This window comes from Atheta coriaria, unplaced genomic scaffold, assembly GCF_025399875.1.
Source record: "Atheta coriaria isolate IRGN ID8LTWV9N9 unplaced genomic scaffold, Caltech_Dcor_3.1 hic_scaffold_10_pilon, whole genome shotgun sequence".
Taxonomy (NCBI): Eukaryota; Metazoa; Arthropoda; class Insecta; order Coleoptera; family Staphylinidae; genus Dalotia; species Dalotia coriaria.
Window position 1 is genome coordinate 2,046,424 of NW_027045452.1, and position 21,658 is coordinate 2,068,081.

The following is a 21,658-nucleotide window of genomic DNA, read 5'->3' on the forward strand; positions in this document are numbered from 1 at the left end:
ATAAATTACGTACTTATTACAACTAAATATTTGTTATCTCCTCTAAATTCTCTATTTTTCTTTTCACCTTCAATGACAGTTATTAAAATATTCTGGCACTGCCAAAGTAAAAAACAAAAGTTATCACATAAACCTGTCACACAAATACATTTCTCATATTTTCATTATTTTACACGTATATAAACATTCATAAAATGGCATCTAAACTGACCCACCCAAGCACACTAGCATCTGAGTCGCCAAATCCCGATTCCGAAGGAGATAACGCCAGTACAAAAAAATACAAAGTTCCCCAAACAAGCAAACGTCCACCTTCGCGATTATCACTACTTGCTCAAAGCAAATGGGCGAAACGTGTCCTCGCCCCATACGTGCCAGTATCAGTCAAGACCAAAAAAGCCTCACTTCGTCGTGATGTCAACTATTACAACTTCTTCCTAACAAAAAGTCAAGTCTCCTCATGCGCAGCATGCGTAATTACCTCGCCAATAAAAAGGATCTCCCCGCATTATTATATGAAACTGCGGATGTACTCAAAGTACTCACTGATTCCCTTGGCGTGCGGTTATATTTTGTTGATAATAACAAAGATCAACTATATCAATATCAAAAGAATGTGATTTATCCAAGATGCAGAGTGAATTACGACCTCAACTCGTGCAGATCTGTTGCTTGCTACGTGGCTAAAACAAAAGAATTTGTAATGGTGGACGATGTTAACAAAGATGCAAGGTTCCCAGATGGCGTTAGTTACAAAGACAATGTAAAAGCAGTTCTTTGCTTACCAATCGTCACTCAATTTTCTACATTCGCTGTTATTGAGTTATACAGAGACGTATCAGACGTGCCATATAAAAAGAACGACTTAAAACTAGCTGTGGTTATGTGTGGTTGGATCGGGTTGACTATTCAAGAAAATCATGAAGGATTCATGCTGCATCAGAAACAAGAAGTTAACAATACTCTCCTACAAATGGTTTTGACGTACTACAGTCAACCAGATACTTTAGAAGCACTACTCTCTGAAATCTTAGTAAATTTAATTGTTTTTCTACATTTTTGAGGTTATAAAACGTTTTAATTACAGAATTACGCTAAAAAAGAAATTGGCGCTGAACAAGGCACATTTTACGTCATCACAAATGAACAGCACATGATTGCAGATGTCTACGAAGAAGGCATCTCGGATTTCAACAAGTGTTTAGTCAGAAAAAACAATCCGTGCGTTTTGGGCATGAAAGCACTGTGGCTTGTTTAGTTGCCAGGGAAAGACAACGTATTAACGTCAAAGATATGTATGCAGATCCAAGATTTAAACCACAAGTGCAAATTGATGAAGAACTAGTGATCATTGAACGCACTGAACTTTGTATTCCCATTATTACCAACAGTGAACTTCTTGGTGACTATACAACATAACCTGTAATTGTAACTACACACAATCCTAACCTATTTTATTCCAGGCATTATTTCCATGGTAAACAAAGCAAACGAATCGTTTTTCACGGTTGAAGATGAACAAATGATGGATATTATTAGTACCTATGCAGGTTTAGCGTTGTTTTTTGCGAAGAACTTACGTCAAATTAAAAAAGTTGAGAACCATCTTGAATGTGCATATGATTTACTGCAATATCATTTAAAACCTTGTGCTATGGAGTTGAATCAGTTGAGAAACGATCTGAATTATCCAGTTCCTAAGAATATACTTGAGTATTTTAACATAACCTTAATAATCTTATGAATTTTACTTACATAACCTTACTTTTTTAAGTTTTACTTACTATATTCTCCCGGAAGATTTACATGCTATGCCACAACTTTATATAAAAATGCTGCGTGACATTGTCCCCGACTGCGAAATCAATTTCGAAGATTTATACGCGTTTATCTTGACGACACAAAGATGTTACCGATCAAATCCCTATCATAACTTTGAGCATGCTTTCAGTGTCTCTCATTGCATGTACACTATATTGATTAGGAACATCAACAAGTTTAGTTTACTAGAAGTATGTAAAACATTTATTTTTTAACAAAATTTTTATTTAAAAAAATTGTTTTCAGCGTGAAGCATTGATGATTGCTGCGTTGACGCATGATATTGATCATGGTGGAGTGACAAATAATTTCTTATTGATCACGAATCATCGTTTATCGTTGATTTATGAAGAATCCATTTGGGAGAATCATCATTGTTTTGTAACAGAACAACTTTTAAGAAAGTATAACATCTTTAAAAATATTACAGAAGAGGAAACATCTGAAATATTTATGACACAAGTGCATGAAAACATAATCTTCACCGATTTGGTTTATTATTTCAAAATCGTAGCAAATTAATTGCGATTTTAAACACTGGAGAGTTTAATTGTCAAATTCCTTTTCATAAATATTTACTGAGGAATGTTTGTATGACAATGGCGGATCTTGCTGGACAAGGAAAACCGTTTAGTATTACGAAAAGATTGACTGATGCTTTATATCGTACGTATACGAATATAAGTTATAGGTTAGAATATAACCTAAAAATGTTTTAGGTGAATTTTTTGCACAAGGCGATAGAGAGAAAGCCATGGGATTCACACCGTTGGCAATGATGAATCGTGATAATGAAAGTCACATACCTGATGACCAATCACAGTTTTTAAGCATTGTGGTTATGTCAGCTGCTGATTTAATTAAATCCTTACTACCTAACACTGAAGAAATTTATCTGAACGCCGAGTAATATCTAACCACACTTATTAAGTTATATATTTACATTGGTGATGTTTTTAGAATGTTGAGAGACACCTGGCGTCGAATTTTGGAATCACGCGGGGATAAACTATGGCGTCAATGCGATTCATTAGTTTCTTGATCAATATACAATGATATATTTTTTAAATGTATACGCAGCGTTTGGTTTTACATATTTGGTCAAAAGATCTCAAAAATACTTGTTGCATTATATCCATGTCCAATTCAGTAATAACTTTAACCGGAAACCGTTCAAAACCAGGGTTTTCACTGTTTGTGTAGTTCGTGATTACACCACGACCCGATCCGGAGTTTAATTGTACCGTTACAGGACTCTCATAGGATTCTACAATAGATCTATGTTCAAGGAATGCTACAATTGACATCGGGTCACAGCTAATCCATTGTGGGTCCTGGGGATGCATGGCTTTTAATGAGGTTTCAGCTTGTAACATCATATTGAATACTGGGTTGTTGATTGGAGCAGTATCAAACCAATTCTGGGCAAAATAAAAAAAAAAAATAAAAATTTTGAATTTTTGAAATTTTTGATATTCTAACCCGTAAAGGAGCATTTTTAATGCACGCCTGCCACGTAAATATTGTCATCGGTGATCGAAGTTGATCAAACACAATTTCAGCTGATTCAGGATCAAACATAATGTTGAATTCACCTACTTCTCCAGCTGCGTCCCTGTACAAACCGCCCATGGCATGAACACTTCTCAATTTAGCAGCAAGTCCATCATACATTCGCATTGCCAGAGCTAGATTGGTCATAGGTCCCAAAACAATGTAAGTAATTTGATCAGGGTACCTAACAGTTAATTCCTTGATTGCTTGCGGTGCAAGCATACGTTGTATCCTTCCATCTGGTAAGTTAGGCCAATGTAAATCTCCGAAACCATCAATACCGAAGAAATTCTCGAGTTTTTCTTTGTGTGGCAAAATTGGCATTCGTGAACCCGCATATACCGGAATCTAAAATTGGTTGTTTTAAGGTTAGAATAGGTTATGTTTTATATGATATATTTTAAGATGTGTTGCATTACGTTTAATGAGTTTGCGACTTGTAATAATCGGAATGTGTTCTTAATGCCATATTGTTGTGCTGTGTTACCCTCACTGATGACAAACGCAACAATTTGGAAGACTCTTTTGTTGTGTTCATTGAGTAGCATAACCATTGCTTCGATGTCGTCAATTCCAGGATCTACATCGATGATTAGTTTCTCGTTTGTTTTCCATCTTATTTGTCTTTCATTGCAATCGACTGTTGGTAAACCGTGTGATAACAACGGTAAAATTGCACAAATCACTAGAAACTACAAAATAAAATAATTGCAACATAGCAAACACTTTGTATTTGAATAATCTTTATATAGGCAACCAATACTACTCTCAGAAGTTATTTGCAATTTTTTTTAATTTTTACACTCACCAACATGACGACCCTGTCCTAGCAATATGTTTTACAATCTGTAATACGCTCTGGTGTGTGGTTTTATTTATATTTATTGTTTGTTAGTTTAAACCTATAAATATGTATGACATATATGCGTAGGTAGATATAAAATAGGCTTTAATATGCAATTCTCACCTTATCTTAATTAAGTATAGTTATACACATTTCAAAAATGGAAATAACACAAGCTTTATGTTGCAATATTTTAATCTCCAAAACTATGATAAAACGAAGGTGTTTTTCACTTAGCAAATTATTTTTAAATTTAAATTGTCTCACAAAGGTTTTTTCCTCTAATCTACATACTTTTATTTTAAATTAAAGTTTGATTTGTGCTGTGGTTGCGATGGAACCAAAGCTACTACTAAATTTTAAATTAAAGCCCACAAACATTTGGAAACGAACATTTAGAATATTTGCGCTTGTTATTACAAACTAATTATAGTTAAAAATACAGCAATTTAATGTGTAGTCATTTTTGGGATTGTAATTTAGGAATTTGCACGTACAAGGATAATTCTTTTTCAAACAAGGTGTTAGCACGTAATGTAAAAGCGATAAATAATTACCCAAAGCAGGAAATTCGTTAAATTTTATTTCATAATAGGGAGAGTTGTCAAAAAATAATATTTTACACCGCAAAAATCAAGTTTTCTCTTAAATATGATCTAAATTTAATAGTTACGCTCACGATTTCAAAATTTGACAAAGTTTAAAATTATACTTTTGTACACAAATGCACAAAACAGCGTCAGCAGCCATTTTGTGCACTCAGTATGAATTTAATTAACGTTGGGAGCAGAAACAGATTTGCTTGTATTCAAACATGTTATATAATAAACTATTATATTTCTATTAATAATACAATTGTTGGCATGTTATTTTTGGCGATAAAATCAAGTGTAATTGAAGTAAAACCTGTTCATTGTGAACACTTGTTTACAAAGTTCAACGTTATTTAATATTTGTAGACACAGATATACTAAATTAGAAAATAATTTGATTGATGTGTGATATATTATGTTTAAATGTTCTTTGTTATAATAATAAAGAGTAACCTATATTTTTTAGTAAATGTGCTAACGTTTGCAAGTGATATAAGTATAATTATGTTGAGTGCTATTTATCAAAATATTTGCGTTAAATTTAATTGGATTTTTGGTGTAAAATTTAAAAAAATAAAAAAACCTTATTTTGTGTTTTAGGTGTATTTCTAAACTTTATAATCTGACTGATAGTATATAAAACGTACGTATCATTGCCAGGGACAGATTGCTACATAAAAAAGTCAAAATATTTACGAAATGTTGTAGAAATCATGTTCTGCATAACTTGTTTATTTCTCGTGAAAAGTGCATTGTTGCGCCATCTAGTAGTCATTCATGATATGAATTTGTATTCTATGTGTCTGCTACGATGTTTTCGTGAGTGACAATTGTTGATTACAAGAATGGGAGTTTACTGTGTTACTTAAACTTATCAAACTACATATTTAAAAGTAATTATTATAAAATAAAACACTGTGCAATAAAATGGATCATTCACCACCTATAAAACCACCCAGGGGTGTAAAAACATCCAAAGAAACCGTGAGTTTACATTTTCTACCTATTTTAACCTAAAGATGACTAGATTTGTATCTTGTAATTAAATAATTATCATAATATAGAGTTCAGTATTGATGTCGTTCATCGACACGCTTTACAAAAGCGATTCGATTGAAGAACGCGACCGTGAAAAGAGTAAACTTGAGGCTGAATACAAAATCAGTGATAAAAAACTGAATGAATTGGTGTTGAAACACGAAGGTGACTTGACACAAGTTGTGCAGTTGTTTGGAGGCTTATCAGAGCAGGTCACTCAAGCACAGGCAAGAATCCGGAAGGTGAAGGAGAATTTAAAGGCTTGCAAAAGTTTATTACACTGCAAGAAGGATGATTTGAAGAAATTATGGCTTGAGGGTTTGGAATATAAACATATGATACAATTATTAGAAGAAATGTAAGTTATTATATTAATTTAATTTTAAATATCATAAAAATATTAATGTTAATAGTGAAAAAATGACAGAAGTACCCAAAACATTGAATGTACATTTGAATCAAAAGCAATATCTGCATGCAACTGAACTTCTTGTGGAAGCAGTGGGTTTAGGAAAAGGATCATTGGTTGGTGTGGATGCTATCAAGGAGTTAAGTCAAGAATTAGAGCAAAAGAAAGAACAGTTGCATCTTAAGTTAATGCATGAATTGAAGCAGCACTTGTATGTCAGACCAAGTCAACAAGTTTTGACCATCAGAAGGCAGGGGAGTAATCGAGAAGGATTTATGAATTCACCATTGCAGAGAAGTTTAGAGATGAGATTATCTGCAAGACAAAAAAGTAATGTGCGAAAGAATTTAATGGAAACAAAGTGAGTTTTTTATTATTGTAAATTAAAAAATGTGTTTTTACTTTTTTTATTTTTTTAATAGATTTTCACGGACAGATAATGAATTTGAAGTCTCCGAGGATTTGAACACATCTGATCCTGAATCAGACAGTGTACATTTTACTTCTGTATTAGTTAAAAGCCTCGCGTTACTGGAGAAAATCCCTTTTGCTTTGCAAGAAATCCGGCAAGAAATGCACAATGAATTAACGCAAATTATTCAACGCACATCCTATCATATTATGGACGTTGCACAATTGCAACAAAGCGCGGAGGTTACCAAGCAAACCAGACAATTATCACTGGTTGATTTGGTGCAGACACTTTTCGAGCAGTTTAAACAAATTGGACAGGCACATTCGACGGTTTTGTCGCATTTTACAAAAGCCTGTCGCGCGCACAAAGTCGACGTTAATCTGTATGACATCAAAGTGTTTTGGCATCAAGTACAGGTTGTTCTGCAACAATTGTTGAATGATTATCTAGATGTGCAGAACATTAACAGCGAAACGCAGATGTTGAATGATAGTTTTACCAATCCGAATGACATTTCGGCGTATTTTTCAAGACGTAAACAACAAGGGTATGATAAATGAAATTGTTATAAATTAGTACTAATGTAAGTGATATTTTTTTTAGAAAGAAAAAAGCTATGTTTAAATTTGATGGATCTTCAAGCGCTTTAATTAAAAATGATTACAAGGAAACAAGTGAAGCATCAAAGCGTAGAGATAAAATTTTAATCTGCCCACCGGATCATAACAATATAATGTATATTTTTATCCCGTTTATGTGCTTTGTTGAAGATATCGAGCACATTTTGGAAATGCAACAAGGGTTTGTATAAAAATACTCCTAAATGTATGCAACCCTTATTGCTTATTGTGACTTGCATTTTTTGTATTTTAGTGCCCAATGCGGCTTACACAAGTTCTTATCTGATTATGTAAAGGATAAGTTTTTAACGCGTAGACATATTGACACTTTACAACGAATTGAATCGTCTGTTCGAGCATCGGACGCATGGAAATCGACGGTTTTGTTGGATGCAACTACAGATTATAAACCATTGTTGATTGTATGTTGGATGTTTTTGTCTTATATAACTTTGTATGTTTTTTAAATGTAATTCTTTCAGAGTGCTGTTAATGTTGAGAAGTTTATCCGCGATTGGCGGAAAGTTCTCGCCGCGTTGCCTTTTGCGGCGAAGATATTGTAAAATATGCTTGTAATGCGCTAAAAGATTATCGCGAGACATGTAATGCTGCTTATTGCGGTATTGTTCAACCGCATTCAGAAGATAGACGGATTTTAAGTGCCACATGGCTTAAAGACGATGATATTAGTCGATTTTTGAAGTAAGTTTAAAGTGAGATCTTTATAGACAAGGCAACCATTTTGTTTTTGTACACAGGTCGTTGCCAAATTGGCAGAATTTGAAAACAATGCAAGAATTCCAAGCGCGTAATGCACGCAGACGTACAGTACGCCGCGAGCATACTTTAGAAGAAGAATCCCCTGAAGAAGTGCGCCAGAGAAATCGACGCGAGGCGGAAATGTTGGCTAGTAATTTAAGCGAAGATGGCGTCAGCGCCAGTGAGATACTTTCTGACATGGCGCTTTTGAAAGAACTCGCGCAACTTCAAGAAAGTATGGTGTGTAACTCAGTCTTAACTTGTAATATTTGTTATTTTATTATTTTTGTCTTTAATTTAACGGTTTAGGAATGGTTTTCGGTGCAAATGTTACAATTTGCTAGTGAATTCCGTCAAGATCCGACACTTTCACCGGCAGGTGGCACTGGAGATGCCACGACAGCCCCAATTTCTTCAACAACTTTACAACAATTAACAAGTGTAGCACAAGATTTTGATGAATTGGCCAACACTTGTTTGTTGCTACTACATTTAGAAGTATACATCATTTATTTATATTATTACCTTTATGTATTATAATATTGTATTTTATTTAGGTGCGTGTGCAGTGCTTCCATTATTTGTTAGCACCGAGCGAATACAACAAGGAAACACACGAGCCTGATCCGAAAGTGTTGGAGTTAAGTCGTGTGCTTGCAAATGTTGATGAAGCGATGACTTCGAGTCTACATCCACGCAAATGCAAAGTAATTACAGTGTAATTACATGCAGAAATAGCCGAAAACTAATAATTAAATCTGTTTTAGTATATTTTTGAAGGTTTGGGGCACTTGATAGCGAAAATCTTGATCAGTTCATCGCAATACATGCAGATTATTGATGAGGCGGGTATTCAACGGATGTGTCGCAATGTTTTCGCCTTGCAGCAAACCCTAACTAATATTACAATGACAAGGGAAGTTGCTTTGGATCATGCGAGGCATTATTTTGAGTTATTCTTCCTTACACCCGAGGTAAAAACATTATTTCTATTGTTTAAAATATTAGATAACTAAATAAGTATTTTTATTTAGGAAATTCTCAACGGAATCATGGAAAAAGGCCCAGAATTTTCCGAGTTGGAATATATGAACGCCTTTCAATTATTGCATCGTAGTCAAAAAGGGCAATCCGCTTACGCGGTCACAGCTCACTTGGAACGCCTTTCTGATATTCTCGGCGAAGTGGGTGTCACGGTCTAGAAGGTAAAGTGCTTCAAATAATTAAAAATTAGAAATCGTACATGTATATCAAGTTTAAAGTATAGAAAACGATATTTATTGTTTTATAACAAAGAAAAAAGTTTAAATTTACTTGAATTTGTGTGTTATTGTATCAAAGTTCGTCTCTAACGACTTTGATGTTTTGATTTTCATTTATCGGTAAAGTATCCCAGAAGTTTTTGCGATTTCCGATATATTCGACGCTTTCCATTAGCACATCACTCGGTGATTTGATGTGTAAATATTTGAAAGGTTCCTGAGTATCTTGTGAGAGTGTCTCCCACGTGAAATCCCCAACTTTTGGTGTGCTACTCGTAAATAAATATCGTAAATATTTTTAAACTAATATGATTCAAACAAATTAGTAACAAAAATATACCTGGATTGGGCAAAAGAAGTCCACATTCCCTGTAATAATTGACTCATGGCTTTGTCACTCTCCGTTGAGGTTATGTCAATATCCGTGGACAGGACCATAATGGTGTCGTCGCCATGAGAAGTGCCTATATTAAATTTTACATATAAACTGTTTATTTTTATGAGTAAATTACTTACCATAAGAAATTTTACTCTTAGTTCGTTGATTTTGTTTACTATTTGCGCTTTGATAAGAATAATAATAGAAATAAGTCTCTTCTGAGTTTGCCGCGGCGTGCAAACGCGCAGCGCGTTCATTATCCACCAAAAATATACGATCTGTTAACATTTGAATTAATTGCTTATAGGACGCCATATTGACTTTGTGATCCTTGAAATAAAACTCTCGGATTTTCTGTGTTACTGATGAAATATCTTTTGGAGCCACTGTATTGTTATAATCCAAGATAAAAGGAACTAAATATTCGAAGCGATCATCGATTTCCGCCAGTTTTTCTTCAAAAGCGAATTCTGCGCCGGGGTAAAGTCCCTCGGCTTGTACATTACTGAAAATGATTGGTATATTCTGGACTTGTTTGGTTTTTAATAATTGGTAGGGGTGTTCTGGTAGGACTGGTTCATCAGACCATTTATCTATGACAAGACTGAAGGGTGAGAAGGGGTTGTATAACCATGGCTGCAGATATTAAATTAAAAAATCATTTTAACCGATTGCAGATAGGCTGGATAAGCCTATTACCTGGAAATGTTTAACAGCCGCTACAATTTGTCGCCCTGGACGATATTTTAAACATTTAATCATTTCTTTTGTATCGTACCCAGGGCATCCTAAGAGTTCACTGAGTTTCACTGTTTTCTCGCGTGCTTTTTCCATTAATGCCCATGGATTTAACGCTGAACCACTTTGAGCGATTGCCCTGTTAAACAATTGAACATCTAGAAACAAAATTTACAGCAATTTAATTATATACCTAAAAAACTAGATTAAAAATATGTAAAACTTACTAGGATTCGACGATAATGTATGAACATGCACACTAACGCCACCTGCAGACATTCCTGTTAATGTTATACTATCCGGATTTCCTCCGAAATTCCGAATATTTTCTTTGATCCATCGCAACGCTAACTTTTGATCTTTAATTCCCATGTTTCCGGGCAAGTAGCGACTTTCAGTACTCAAAAACCTAATTTATAAAGATTATTAGTCTTAAAAGTAGAAGAATGTAATTTAAGTTGCAGTAATTTTACCTAACGGCCCCAATCTGTAGTTGAGAGATACATAAACAATATTCTTATCAACAAGATATTTCTCTCCGTATGTGCCACCGCTGTTGAACATAAAAGCACCGCCGTGAATATAAACAATGACATCTTTTAATGTTCCTGTCGGTTTCAAATCAGGTGTGTAGACATTTACATGAAGACAATCTTCATCACCTAAATAATAAAACAAGAAACAAAATTATGTAATTAAATTAATTAAACAAACACATCAATTAAATTAATTAATGTTTTTGAAGTGTTGATTACCTCGCACATAATCTTGCCCTGGTTCAGTGTAGTGATAATACTGTAAACAAGTGGATAACGTTTTTGCTTGCCAAACGCCAAACCATGGTTTCATCGGTTTCGGTTCCTGTAATAAAAATATATTATTTTTCATGCATTTTCAGCATACTTCGGTAAATATTTATGTTATAAAAGTGTTTACTCGTACTTCAAATCGGTGTTTGCCAACCGGTGGACGCGCATACGGTATTCCTTCGAACGCATAATAAACTCGGCCGCCTGGTGATTGTTTCGTGTAGCCTTGAACCTTACCAGTGGACAAAGTCACTTCGGGATCAACACCGGCAGCATTGATATCACCGAAAACTACAAGAAATGTTTGTTTTAATTTTTATTTTAGCACAAAATATTAATTTTTCTTCACTTACTTATTGCTGTAACTATGAAAAATAATGTTTTATACATTATTAGTCTGTTTATATATTTGTAGCACTGAAACGCGCAGAAATGACTCAGTTTTGATGGTAAATTGTCTTAAAACTGGAGAAATTGGGTCGAGCGGTTCGAAACGTGCGCTCGGTCGAATCGGAACTTTGTTACTACTTAACTGTGCGCTGAACGAGGTATACTTTCATTATGAGCTGATAGACACCGAAACATTAGTTAACCAAATGTGATAAGAATTGTTATGATGTTACCAGATTAGGTGTAAATATGAGTTGATGAGATAAAAGTATTAATGGCTTTCGGGTGTAATAATTTAACAGTTATATAAATACATAAATAATGATAATGAAGCCTGGTAAAAGTAACAAATCATCTACAGAACAAATTAATAACTAGTAGAAAGTATTGTTTATTATTTATTAATATAAATAGCATGAAAATCATTGACATTTTTGGCAATATTCACGTCGAAAAGTAAATAATCACAACATATTTACCTAGAAATTTATTTCAAAAATGTGTATAGTGCATTTTTGGTTGCAGTATGTTAGGCGCTTGGCAAAAAATTACCAAACAGTTTTTTAACACATTTTTTGTGTTTATAACGTGCAAAGTGAACGTGAATTAATCAAATACCTCTCAGTGCCTAAAATAGCAATAGCATTCAACGTTTAGACATTCTGCCTAACGAATTAAACGCGTAATCTAACTTAAAACTTTTGTTCAGTATTTCTCAGTCGTTAATTTCGAACATAACCTATGTAATAACAACTAACCCAGTGAAGCTAATGATATTATGGATGGGACAAAATATTAAGACATATTAATAAGCGGAGGAAAAGAAACTAACAACAATTATTTCAAGACACGCTCTTTAATTTATAACTCTTAATTTCGTTACTATTACAACGGCAAAACGGCGATCATGAAATCACAAGCAGAATACAAACTGAATTCAGCTCCAGATGATGCCATTTCTTCAGTCAAATTTGGCCCCAATACAAATCAGTTCTTATTAGTGAGTTCATGGGATACCAGCGTCCGGCTCTACGACGTGCAGGCAAATAGTTTAAGGCACAAGTACCGGCATGAATTTCCCGTCTTAGATTGCTGTTTCACTGTAAGTAATATTATTAAATACAAAAAAAATAAAATATTTTAAAATTTATTAACTTATTTTTTAGGACGCAGTACATGCATACAGTGGCGGTTTAGACAACACACTAAAAACCTTCGATTTCAATGCGGCTGCTGAAAACACCGTCGGTGCACATTCTGATGCGATCCGATGCGTTGAATACTGCCCAGATGTCAACTGCATAGTCACCGGTAGCTGGGATCACAATCTGAAGATATGGGATCCACGCTCACACAACTGCAGCGGGTCCTACAACCAGGGCGATAAGGTGTATACAATGAGCGTGTGCGGTGAAAAAATGGTCGTTGGAACCAGCGGGCGTAAAATCCTCGTCTGGGATTTACGAAATATGGCGTACACACTACAACGCCGCGAATCCAATCTCAAATACCAGACGAGAATGATTCGTTGCTTTCCGAATAAACAAGGTTTCGCGCTGAGTAGTATCGAAGGACGTGTCGCCGTTGAATATTTGGACGCAAGTCCAGAGATACAAAAGAAAAAATACGCTTTTAAGTGTCATCGGACCAAGATTGATGGCGTTGAGAAGATTTATCCAGTTAATGCCATCAGGTATTAACTTAAACACTAGAAATGTATTCATTTTTAAATAACTCTTCATTTATAGTTTTCATCCAACTCATCACACATTTGCGACTGGTGGGTCTGATGGTTTCGTAAACGTCTGGGATGGTTTCAATAAGAAACGATTGTGTCAATTCCATCAATATGACACATCGATTACATCTCTAAGTTTCAGCCACAATGGTAGCGTCTAAAAATCTAAAAATTCAAATATTTCGATAAATAATTTTCTTGTTTTTAATTTTAAAGGTTCAACGTTAGCAATTGCATGTTCATACTTTCTGGAAGAAGACAATCCGCCTGAGTTGAAACCGGAGGATGCTATCTACATTCGTACCGTGTCGGACCAGGAAACCAAACCTAAGTATAGCTCATAATTCCATCTCTCCTATCTTTATATATTTTTTTATATCTTCATTAACGCATCCACTCATAATTTTTAACAGAACTTATAACCTTCCTCCTGTCCCACCTTGGCCCGCAAACGAACGTTAACTGAACTGATTATAGACATGAGAAGTTGATTGATTTCGTTCTTATTTCTTCATTTATTACAAAATTAATATTATAAACTGGGATTCGCAAAGTAAATTTACATAGTTTATGTTATTTGCAAGCCGCGTGTCATATCGAATATTTCCCACATTGAAAACAAAATTGTGCTAGTTTTAGTTGTTGAAATAGAAAAAGCTGATATATAAATAGAAGCGTTACTTGCGGCAGTAATCTAATTAATATAAAAATAATTAATTTAAAACAATTGGTGAGCACGACTCTTGCAGGCTGCGACAAACGTCCCGCGTAAAACATTAACATAAATAATATAATTCTGATGTTTGCATGTAAATGGCGCATGATCGCCACGTATTTTCTTTTCTTTTGTTTTTTGTGATATTGTTGATATATCTATGCGGAAACATTGACTTGTTAAGTTTCGTATGCTTTTCAAGCTTGTTTTTCACCGGGAAAAGACGTAGCTGCGCGAGTATATTTACATTTACATTATTTAGAATAATAAAACACACGCGTCGGCGGGTTGCAGAGCGGGGTTAGAACGTTTTCCTATGGATAGCGCGTTGACCCTCCTCGTCGTATTCTTTCTTGGATACCCACATCTTTTTGAAGGTGTCCAGGGCGGCCAGGATCGAACCGCCGATCCAGGTGGAATATAATCTTTCTTGCGGGGCAGAAATCTAAACGAAAACTGTGTTGATTTCAAATAATAATAATTTTAAAATGTTTTATACCTTCAACTGCACATCTTTCGGTGAAATCTTTTTTATTTCCGACAAGAGTCTATCACCGAAGCCCTTGAACAGCGTCGAACCACCGGATAAAACGATATTCTTGAACAGAACTTTGCGCAAATCCAAATCCGACTTCATAATGGAATAAACTAAAACTTCGTGAATGCCTTCGTACTCTTCACCAATCAAATCCGGCCGGAATAGAACCTCAGGCGCCCGGAAAGCCGCCGGTCCTATTTGAATCGTATTACCATCGGGCAGTAGATAATTAATGTGCTGCGTATCTAATGTTTCTTCTTTCAGCGGATTGTTCGCCAAATAACACGACCGCTCCTTAATTGTGCGCACCGTTTCGAATTCGGCAGTTGTCCGCAGATTAATGCCTTCTTTTCTCAGCAACAATCTGAGGTATCTGGAAACATCTCTGCCGGCTACGTCAATCCGCCGAATGCTATGCGGCATTGCAAATCCTTCATAAATAGGCACTGCATGTGTCACACCATCCCCTGAATCTAATACTAATCCTGTAGTACGACCAGTGGAGTATAAACTAAGTACAGCTTGCATTGAAATGAAAAGTGCAGGCACATTGAAACTTTCGAAGAAGATCTCCGCGCTTTTTTCACGATTCGGTCGTGGATTTAGCGGCGCTTCAGTTAGCAGCACAGGATGCTCTTCATAGAATGTTGATAGTTCATCTTTACTATAAACAAACGCCCAGATTTTCTCCATGTCATTCCAGTCTGTTACAATGCCATGCTCCATTGGATACTTGATGGACATGATGCCTCTATGCTCATCCACGTTGCGGCCGATGAATGTGTCGCCTTCCAACCCACCAGCCATCACCCTAGGGTGCTTTGGTCTTCCAATACTAACAAATTAAACAAACCAGTAAATATTTAATATGTGATGGTGAAATAACTCGTGATTACTTACTAGTTGCTAAAGCGACTTTTCGGTATTTGATCCCCGGCGAAACCAGCTTTGATAATTCCGGATCCCTGCAACAAGCGAAAGTGTGCAAGTCGAACGCAAGAATCGCAGTTGGCGGTGACTTACATTATCTATTACAACCGGTTGATTGAATGTAACATCATAATTCTCCATTGTCGCCTAGCTTACTTATGGTTACGATAAATAAATAAATGTGTGCGATTGTTAAATGAATCACCACACGCCTATACGGATAGTCTACGGAACGGCACCTTGCACTTGATGAGAGACGAAGCACCACGAAATTGTACAAAGTAGAAAGGAAAGGGAGTTTGACGGTAGATCGACTGTCATGGTTAAGTTTTGCGCTGCTGGCAACACAGCTTTATTCTTTTTAAAAGTTTCGCTATAAATATGATATAAATATTTAAATACATTTTTGTATATACATAATTTATGACTTAATATAATATATTTGTTTAAAAACAAATTAAAAGTAACAATAAGGATCAACTAAAGACTTCCTGCAGTGCGCTTGCGCAGTTGGTGCGTTTATCAACCTCAAAATTTTGTTGTCGGTCGAATTTCAAGATTTACTGAACAAAATCGCGTTTACTTTTTAGTTTTAAATGATTTAATTAATACAATCAGTATATACTATAAAATATAAGTCATGAGTTGTTCCACGGATGTTCATTTAGATGAAGTTCCAATGGTTACATTACTACAGCTAAAAGAAGAGTCTGTGGACTCTATTGACGTTTCAGGTAAATGAGGATCAAATAGGGAATCACGGTCTGATAGAATAAAACTAAAATTAACATTGAAATATTATTTCCAGATGTAACAATTAAAGACGAAATCGAGCGCATTGATTATAATTATAACAATACATTTACAAACACGATTAACTCAATTAATAATATAAAAGCATCATTTTTGGATCCTTTAAGTGAATGTGATACTTCAGTTGAAACAAATAGCAATAAGGAAGATAACGCTGCGGATGCTCCAAGATTAACCAACGAAATTGTTGTTCACAAACGCGGTGCTTATCGTTTTCGCAAGCACCAACTTCTAGAATGCCCGACTTGTAATGGAAAATATACAAAGTCATACATAAAATTGCACATGCAAACGCACACGGAGAATAAACCAAAAAGTAAGCGGGTGGAATGTGAAGTCTGCAAGGTAACGGTGTGCGCACAGGCTTTACCGGGACATATGCGTATACACACCGGTGAGAAACCATTCGTTTGTGCCACATGTGGACGGCAGTTTAGAAAAGCGTGTTTGTTGCGCGAGCATGAACAGACGCACACGGATGTGCGGCCATTCGTATGCCCAACGTGCAATAAAGGATTCAAACGGAAAACGTATTTAAAGGAACATGTCAGGATACATACCGGAGAGAAGCCATATTGCTGCGAGTAAATAACCGATTTATAAAAACTGATTAAAAATGTTTATTGAATGAATATTTTTCAGGTTTTGCGGTAAAAAGTTCGGATTTTCTCATGGCTATACTATCCACATGAAAATACACAATAACGACAAGCGTTTCGTTTGTTCCATTTGTCAACATGCATGTATCAGCCGGAGTAATCTGGATATACACATGGTGAAACACACAAAAGAGCGTAAGTTTGAATGCCCGGCGTGCGGATTCAAGTTCGGGCGGGCTGTTAATTTGCACACGCATGTTTTGCGCTGGTGTAAGGGAGAACCGAAGAAGAAAACAAAAGATTCTAAATGTGTGGACAAAAATGAAGAAGTAGATTGAATTAAAAACAGAATGGTTGTTTGTAAAGTAGGTTTACGATCGAGATGTTTACGTAATAACGTCTTATTGGTGATATAAGTTTTTTTGTTGCAATTGTTGTAACACTTCACTTGCACTTCACATTTTGTTTCACTGTTAAACATTCAACGAAAACTTAACCGCACGAGAAAATCTCCATTCGTTTGTATGCCGCTAGAGTGAGAGAGACGGAAGATCGGTCCACTCACTCGAACGCTATGCCTGCCTCCGCTCGTGTGGATTCCGCGTGACAAGTTTCACGGAATGACTGGCAGCGCTCGAGATGAGACGGGAGATCGGTCCGTCTCTCTCTCGTTATAGCGATCGGCCTCGTGACACAAGTTTCTGAACATGTCACCCGACTAAAACGATTTTAAAGACGTTATCACGTCAAAATAATTAAATCATGTGACCCCTCGGAATTTACTTGAATATTCAAGCTGGTGATTTAATAAAATATTAATTTAAGCAATTACTATGAGTATAAAATATCGCCAGTTATTATTTACATGTTTTGGAAGATATATTGATTTTTATGAATGTCCTACAACCTGTAGTGGATCTTCTAACACAGGTTGTTGCTGTAATCCATCAGTAGAATGATTTTGTAAGTGACTTCTTAAACAATGGGCTTGAATAAACCCTTTGCCGCATAATTCACACACGTGAGGTTTTTCTCCAGTGTGGATTTTTATATGCACACGTAGAGTACTCCGACGGTTGAAACTTTTCGCGCAGTATTCACATGTGAACGCTTTTTCACCTGTATGTACCACCATGTGTTTAGCTACACCACCAGAACCTATGAAGGTCTTTCCACAGATTCTACAAATTTTATTTTGAGTATTAAAAACGTTTTTTAATGCATTTATCATTAACATACTTGCATTCATATGGTCGTTCGCCGGTGTGTATCCTCTCATGCACATCTAAACCAATTTTTGTTAAAAATGCTTTGCCACAGAAGTTGCATATAAAATCGCGTTTGTTATTGTGCAAGTCAATGTGTCTCTTCAATGTATGCCATTGTCTGAAATAAAATCAAATCCATAAGTAGTGTTTTTGGTGAGTTTTATATCATAATCTTACGAGAAACTCCGTTCGCATAAATTGCATTTGTAAGGCCGTTCACCTGTGTGAATGCGCATGTGTTTCTTAATATTATCAACTCTGTATTGTTTATTGCACACTTTGCAAACAGTCATTTTTCTGGGTAGTGTTAAACCCCTATCAACTGTGGGTTCTTCTGTTTTGTTTTCCTCTGCATGTTGTTGTTGTTGTTGCTCTATTTGAGTTGTTTCTGAATGTGATACTGTTTCCTCTGTATTTTTAATCTGTTCTGATAGAAGCCTTTGGTGAGCCATGAAATTTTCATAGTACATTTGTGATCTGTTGCAAATCTGTTGGAATGTGTAGGCTGATGCAGCATTGTTGAAACAAGTAGTGCAGAGATACTGTGGACCATCTTTATAATACTTAAACTAAATTTGTTGGGAATTAGGAGAAATATATGTGAAGTAATATACGTGAATACTTACTTTTGAAATAGATTCTAGTACTTTGTATGCTTCAGTAGGTCTTTTTGATGGGATCATTGCACTTATAGAACAGGTGGTTGTTTTGTTGATTTTCTTGAGGCAAATTGCACAGAGTTTGTTGCAATCATAGCGAAAATAAAGGTTTTTAGGGTCAACTATGTGAAGATCCATGTTTACTTTATAAATTAACCAAGCGAGTCCAAGCTTGTTCCAATTTGAACTTAGGTTATATAAAGCAATTTAATTTCTGCCACTTTATAATACTAGTAAGTAGAGTCCGACCGAAACTGGTTTCACAGCCGAAACAGAAACCGAAACCGAAATTTCGGCCATTTTGAAAATTTTAATTGGTATGATTAACACACGGGAAACCTGCAAAGAAGGGAATTTTTGTGCTTCGATGTACTGATTTTTGGTAGTTTTAGGTGTCTAACGGGCGAACGAAATGTCCTAGGACAACGATTCTTTTATCAGATTGTAAGTATTGAATTTGTATATCATTTACATTTATAATCTATGTGATTGGCACACGGGAAATCTGGAAAAAGATAATTTTTGTGCTTCGATGTACTGATTTTTGCTAGTTTTTGGTGTCTAACGGGCGAACGAAATGTCCTAGGACAACGATTTTTTCATCAGATTGTAAGTATTGAATTTGTTTATAATTTTCGTAAATAATTTAATGGAAAGTGAATTAAATGTTAAAATTACCAGACGTAATGCAGATTTCTGGGTAATTTCAAAGTTTTAAAACTTGATGACGCTGGCCACGAAGTATAGAAGTGTATCTATACTTCGTGACGCTGTTTATCTTTAATGTTTTGTTCCGCCATACCCAAATCGCACGGTCCGATGACGCTTCCATCGATTTGGTTTAAATTCATACTTAATTTTTGTGTTTGTTTTTTTGTGCACTGAGTTGCGATGCGTCGCTTTTATACACAACTTTTATGTTTAACAATAACTTGCAACATATTTGTAATTGCATTTCTGTCGTATGCATATAACAATGCCCCTCCAACTGCGGGTCTGTTATCAATCTGTCTTGCTTAGTTCGGCTTAGTCGGTTGAACGCTGTTGCGAGTGCGCACGTGTTTTGTTCATTAATAAAACGTGATGACATTTTCTCGCGATTCTTGATATTTTGTAGCATTACTTAAATCAATTGACGATCAGGGGGATTTAGTAGTATCAGCCCACTGCAGCGCACAACGAATGATTTGAGTGATTCTGTGCGGAGCGCGCGTGGCGTCCGCCGGATATGTTCCGGTGACTATGGATACTTACTGAAGAAAAATGAAATAAAATTTATGTGTTTGACGTGAATACAAGTGAGTACATTTGGAATTTCTGCGTGGAATAGTAAAGAAATGCGTATCAACAATTCTACATTCAATTTGCGGAAACTTGTTTGTGCGCCTTAGTCCTTTATTGATAGAAGAACAAAGGAGTAAGTAGCATCAAATAAAAGTTTACTTTCATTTAACTTTTTAATTGTGATTTTTTCACCCTTTATTGCTTTATTAGTTCTTTTAGGGTTTGCACGCGTTCTTAGCGGTTCATTAAATTCCGCGCATCTGGGTCGGTTGGTATTTGTTTGTTGCAGAATTCGACTTGTAACCCGCGAAATTGCATAAAATTGTGATTTTATCACCCTTTATCGTGAAATGTTTGTATTTTTTTGAGTTTGCACGCGATCTTGGCAGCTCATTAACTTTAGCGCGACGTCTAGAGATGCGGAATTAAATTCTTCGTTGGGTGGCAGATGTTTGTTGCAGGAATTTGTATATAAATGTCATTTTTCAATCTTTTTTCGTGAAATGTTTCTGTTTTTTCGGGTTTGCACGCGATCTAGGAATTGAAATAACTTCAGCGGGGCGTCTAGAGATGCGGAATTAAATTCTCCGTCGGGTAATATTTAATTGTTGCAGGAATTCGACCTGCAACCCGTAAAAATTTGCATATACCTAAGTGTAATTGTTCAATCATTTTTCGTGAAATATTTGTGTTTTTTAGGGTTTGCACGCGATCTAGGCAGTGTAGTAACTTTAGCGGGGCGTCTAGAGATGCGGAGTTAAATTTGCCGTCGGATGATATTTAATTGTTGCAGGAATTCGACATGCAACCCGCGAAAATTTGCATATAAGTGTAATTTTTTAACCCTTTTTCGTAAAATGTTTGTGTTTTTTCGGGTTTGCACGCGATCTGAGCGGCGTAGTTACTTCAGCGGGGCGTCTGGAGATGCGGAATTAAATTCTTCGTCGGGTGGTATTTAATTGTTGCAGGAATTCGACATGCAACCCGCGAAAATTTGCATATAAGTGTAATTTTTTAACCCTTTTTCGTGAAATGTTTGTGTTTTTTCGGGTTTGCACGCGATCTAGGCGGTGTAGTAACTTCAGCGGGGCGTCTAGAGATGCGGAATTAAATTCTTCGTCGGGTGATATTTAATTGTTGCAGGAATTCGACCTGCAACCCGCGAAAATTTGCATATAAGTGTAATTTTTAACCCTTTTTCGTGAAATGTTTGTGTTTTTTCGGGTTTGCACGCGATCTAGGCGGCGTAGTAACTTCAGCGGGCGTCTAGAGATGCGGAATTAAATTCTCCGTCGGGTGGTATTTAATTGTTGCAGGAATTCGACCTGCAACCCGCGAAAATTTGCATATAAGTGTAATTTTTCAACCCTTTTCGTGAAATGTTTGTGTTTTTCGGGTTTGCACGCGATCTAGGTGGTGTAGTAACTTCAGCGGGGCGTCTAGAGATGCGGAATTAAATTCTTCGTCGGGTGATATTTAATTG

General features: G+C 35.8%; 7 protein-coding genes and 1 pseudogene across 7 annotated transcripts; 4 read left to right on the top strand and 4 right to left on the bottom strand.

Annotated features, from left to right (window-relative positions):
• The first annotated feature begins 112 nt into the window (after positions 1-112).
• LOC135801098 (cAMP and cAMP-inhibited cGMP 3',5'-cyclic phosphodiesterase 10A-like) lies at positions 113-2,894 on the top strand. Its single transcript, XM_065314465.1, is given in 10 exon segments — positions 113-438; positions 441-1,033; positions 1,088-1,205; positions 1,208-1,402; positions 1,464-1,713; positions 1,775-2,012; positions 2,068-2,326; positions 2,329-2,487; positions 2,541-2,727; positions 2,782-2,894. Coding segments are annotated over 10 exon segments (2,325 nt in total). The 5' UTR covers positions 113-194; the 3' UTR covers positions 2,864-2,894.
• Positions 2,856-4,550, bottom strand: LOC135801099 (inosine-uridine preferring nucleoside hydrolase-like). Its single transcript, XM_065314467.1, has 5 exons — positions 4,343-4,550; positions 4,184-4,277; positions 3,795-4,067; positions 3,304-3,723; positions 2,856-3,242 (listed from the first exon to the last, which is right to left on the bottom strand). Exons 2-5 carry the CDS (start codon positions 4,187-4,189, stop codon positions 2,886-2,888), a joined length of 1,056 nt encoding a protein of 351 aa, XP_065170539.1. The 5' UTR covers positions 4,190-4,277; positions 4,343-4,550; the 3' UTR covers positions 2,856-2,885.
• Positions 4,551-5,623: 1,073 nt separating this feature from the next.
• Sec8 (Secretory 8) lies at positions 5,624-9,366 on the top strand. The gene is given in 13 exon segments (XM_065314714.1): positions 5,624-5,796; positions 5,877-6,208; positions 6,264-6,620; positions 6,682-7,221; positions 7,278-7,475; positions 7,548-7,716; positions 7,777-7,837; positions 7,840-7,996; positions 8,053-8,293; positions 8,363-8,551; positions 8,611-8,760; positions 8,821-9,027; positions 9,088-9,366. Coding segments are annotated over 13 exon segments (2,826 nt in total). The 5' UTR covers positions 5,624-5,739; the 3' UTR covers positions 9,256-9,366.
• Positions 9,063-11,811, bottom strand: LOC135801287 (venom carboxylesterase-6-like; annotated as a pseudogene).
• A 287-nt stretch (positions 11,812-12,098) lies between these two features.
• Bub3 (mitotic checkpoint protein Bub3) lies at positions 12,099-13,860 on the top strand. Its single transcript, XM_065314716.1, has 5 exons — positions 12,099-12,733; positions 12,798-13,324; positions 13,380-13,519; positions 13,586-13,700; positions 13,783-13,860. The coding sequence occupies exons 1-5, from the start codon at positions 12,539-12,541 to the stop codon at positions 13,829-13,831; spliced, it is 1,026 nt and encodes a 341-aa protein (XP_065170788.1). The 5' UTR covers positions 12,099-12,538; the 3' UTR covers positions 13,832-13,860.
• A 4-nt stretch (positions 13,861-13,864) lies between these two features.
• On the bottom strand, positions 13,865-15,845 carry Arp1 (Actin-related protein 1). The gene is made up of 4 exons (XM_065314715.1): positions 15,646-15,845; positions 15,523-15,587; positions 14,584-15,457; positions 13,865-14,529 (listed from the first exon to the last, which is right to left on the bottom strand). The coding sequence occupies exons 1-4, from the start codon at positions 15,691-15,693 to the stop codon at positions 14,386-14,388; spliced, it is 1,131 nt and encodes a 376-aa protein (XP_065170787.1). The 5' UTR covers positions 15,694-15,845; the 3' UTR covers positions 13,865-14,385.
• Positions 15,846-16,039: 194 nt separating this feature from the next.
• LOC135801291 (gastrula zinc finger protein XlCGF52.1-like) lies at positions 16,040-17,792 on the top strand. The gene is made up of 3 exons (XM_065314718.1): positions 16,040-16,286; positions 16,361-16,949; positions 17,008-17,792. The coding sequence occupies exons 1-3, from the start codon at positions 16,193-16,195 to the stop codon at positions 17,300-17,302; spliced, it is 978 nt and encodes a 325-aa protein (XP_065170790.1). The 5' UTR covers positions 16,040-16,192; the 3' UTR covers positions 17,303-17,792.
• LOC135801290 (zinc finger protein 582-like) lies at positions 17,743-19,389 on the bottom strand. Its single transcript, XM_065314717.1, has 4 exons — positions 18,859-19,389; positions 18,410-18,801; positions 18,204-18,350; positions 17,743-18,145 (listed from the first exon to the last, which is right to left on the bottom strand). The coding sequence occupies exons 1-4, from the start codon at positions 19,027-19,029 to the stop codon at positions 17,854-17,856; spliced, it is 1,002 nt and encodes a 333-aa protein (XP_065170789.1). The 5' UTR covers positions 19,030-19,389; the 3' UTR covers positions 17,743-17,853.
• Between the last annotated feature and the right edge of the window lie 2,269 nt (positions 19,390-21,658).

Bases quoted from the DNA above. Each gene is read 5' to 3' on its own strand.
- Bub3 (XM_065314716.1), top strand. From the start codon at position 12,539: ATGAAATCACAAGCAGAATACAAACTGAATTCAGCTCCAGATGATGCC. The intron at 13,325-13,379 runs GTATTAACTTAA...CTTCATTTATAG, and splicing joins TATCCAGTTAATGCCATCAG to TTTTCATCCAACTCATCACA. The intron at 13,701-13,782 runs GTATAGCTCATA...AATTTTTAACAG, and splicing joins GACCAGGAAACCAAACCTAA to AACTTATAACCTTCCTCCTG.
- LOC135801099 (XM_065314467.1), bottom strand. The intron at 3,724-3,794 runs GTAATGCAACAC...AACCAATTTTAG, and splicing joins AAGTCGCAAACTCATTAAAC to ATTCCGGTATATGCGGGTTC. The intron at 3,243-3,303 runs GTTAGAATATCA...TATTTTGCCCAG, and splicing joins TTAAAAATGCTCCTTTACGG to AATTGGTTTGATACTGCTCC.
- LOC135801290 (XM_065314717.1), bottom strand. From the start codon at position 19,029: ATGGATCTTCACATAGTTGACCCTAAAAACCTTTATTTTCGCTATGAT. The intron at 18,802-18,858 runs GTAAGTATTCAC...CAACAAATTTAG, and splicing joins TACTAGAATCTATTTCAAAA to TTTAAGTATTATAAAGATGG. The intron at 18,351-18,409 runs GTAAGATTATGA...ATTTTATTTCAG, and splicing joins TTATGCGAACGGAGTTTCTC to ACAATGGCATACATTGAAGA.
- Arp1 (XM_065314715.1), bottom strand. From the start codon at position 15,693: ATGGAGAATTATGATGTTACATTCAATCAACCGGTTGTAATAGATAAT. The intron at 15,588-15,645 runs GTAAGTCACCGC...CGCTTGTTGCAG, and splicing joins AACCGGTTGTAATAGATAAT to GGATCCGGAATTATCAAAGC. The intron at 14,530-14,583 runs GTATAAAACATT...GTTTTCGTTTAG, and splicing joins CGAAAGATGTGCAGTTGAAG to ATTTCTGCCCCGCAAGAAAG.
- LOC135801291 (XM_065314718.1), top strand. From the start codon at position 16,193: ATGAGTTGTTCCACGGATGTTCATTTAGATGAAGTTCCAATGGTTACA. The intron at 16,287-16,360 runs GTAAATGAGGAT...TATTATTTCCAG, and splicing joins GGACTCTATTGACGTTTCAG to ATGTAACAATTAAAGACGAA. The intron at 16,950-17,007 runs GTAAATAACCGA...AATATTTTTCAG, and splicing joins GAGAAGCCATATTGCTGCGA to GTTTTGCGGTAAAAAGTTCG.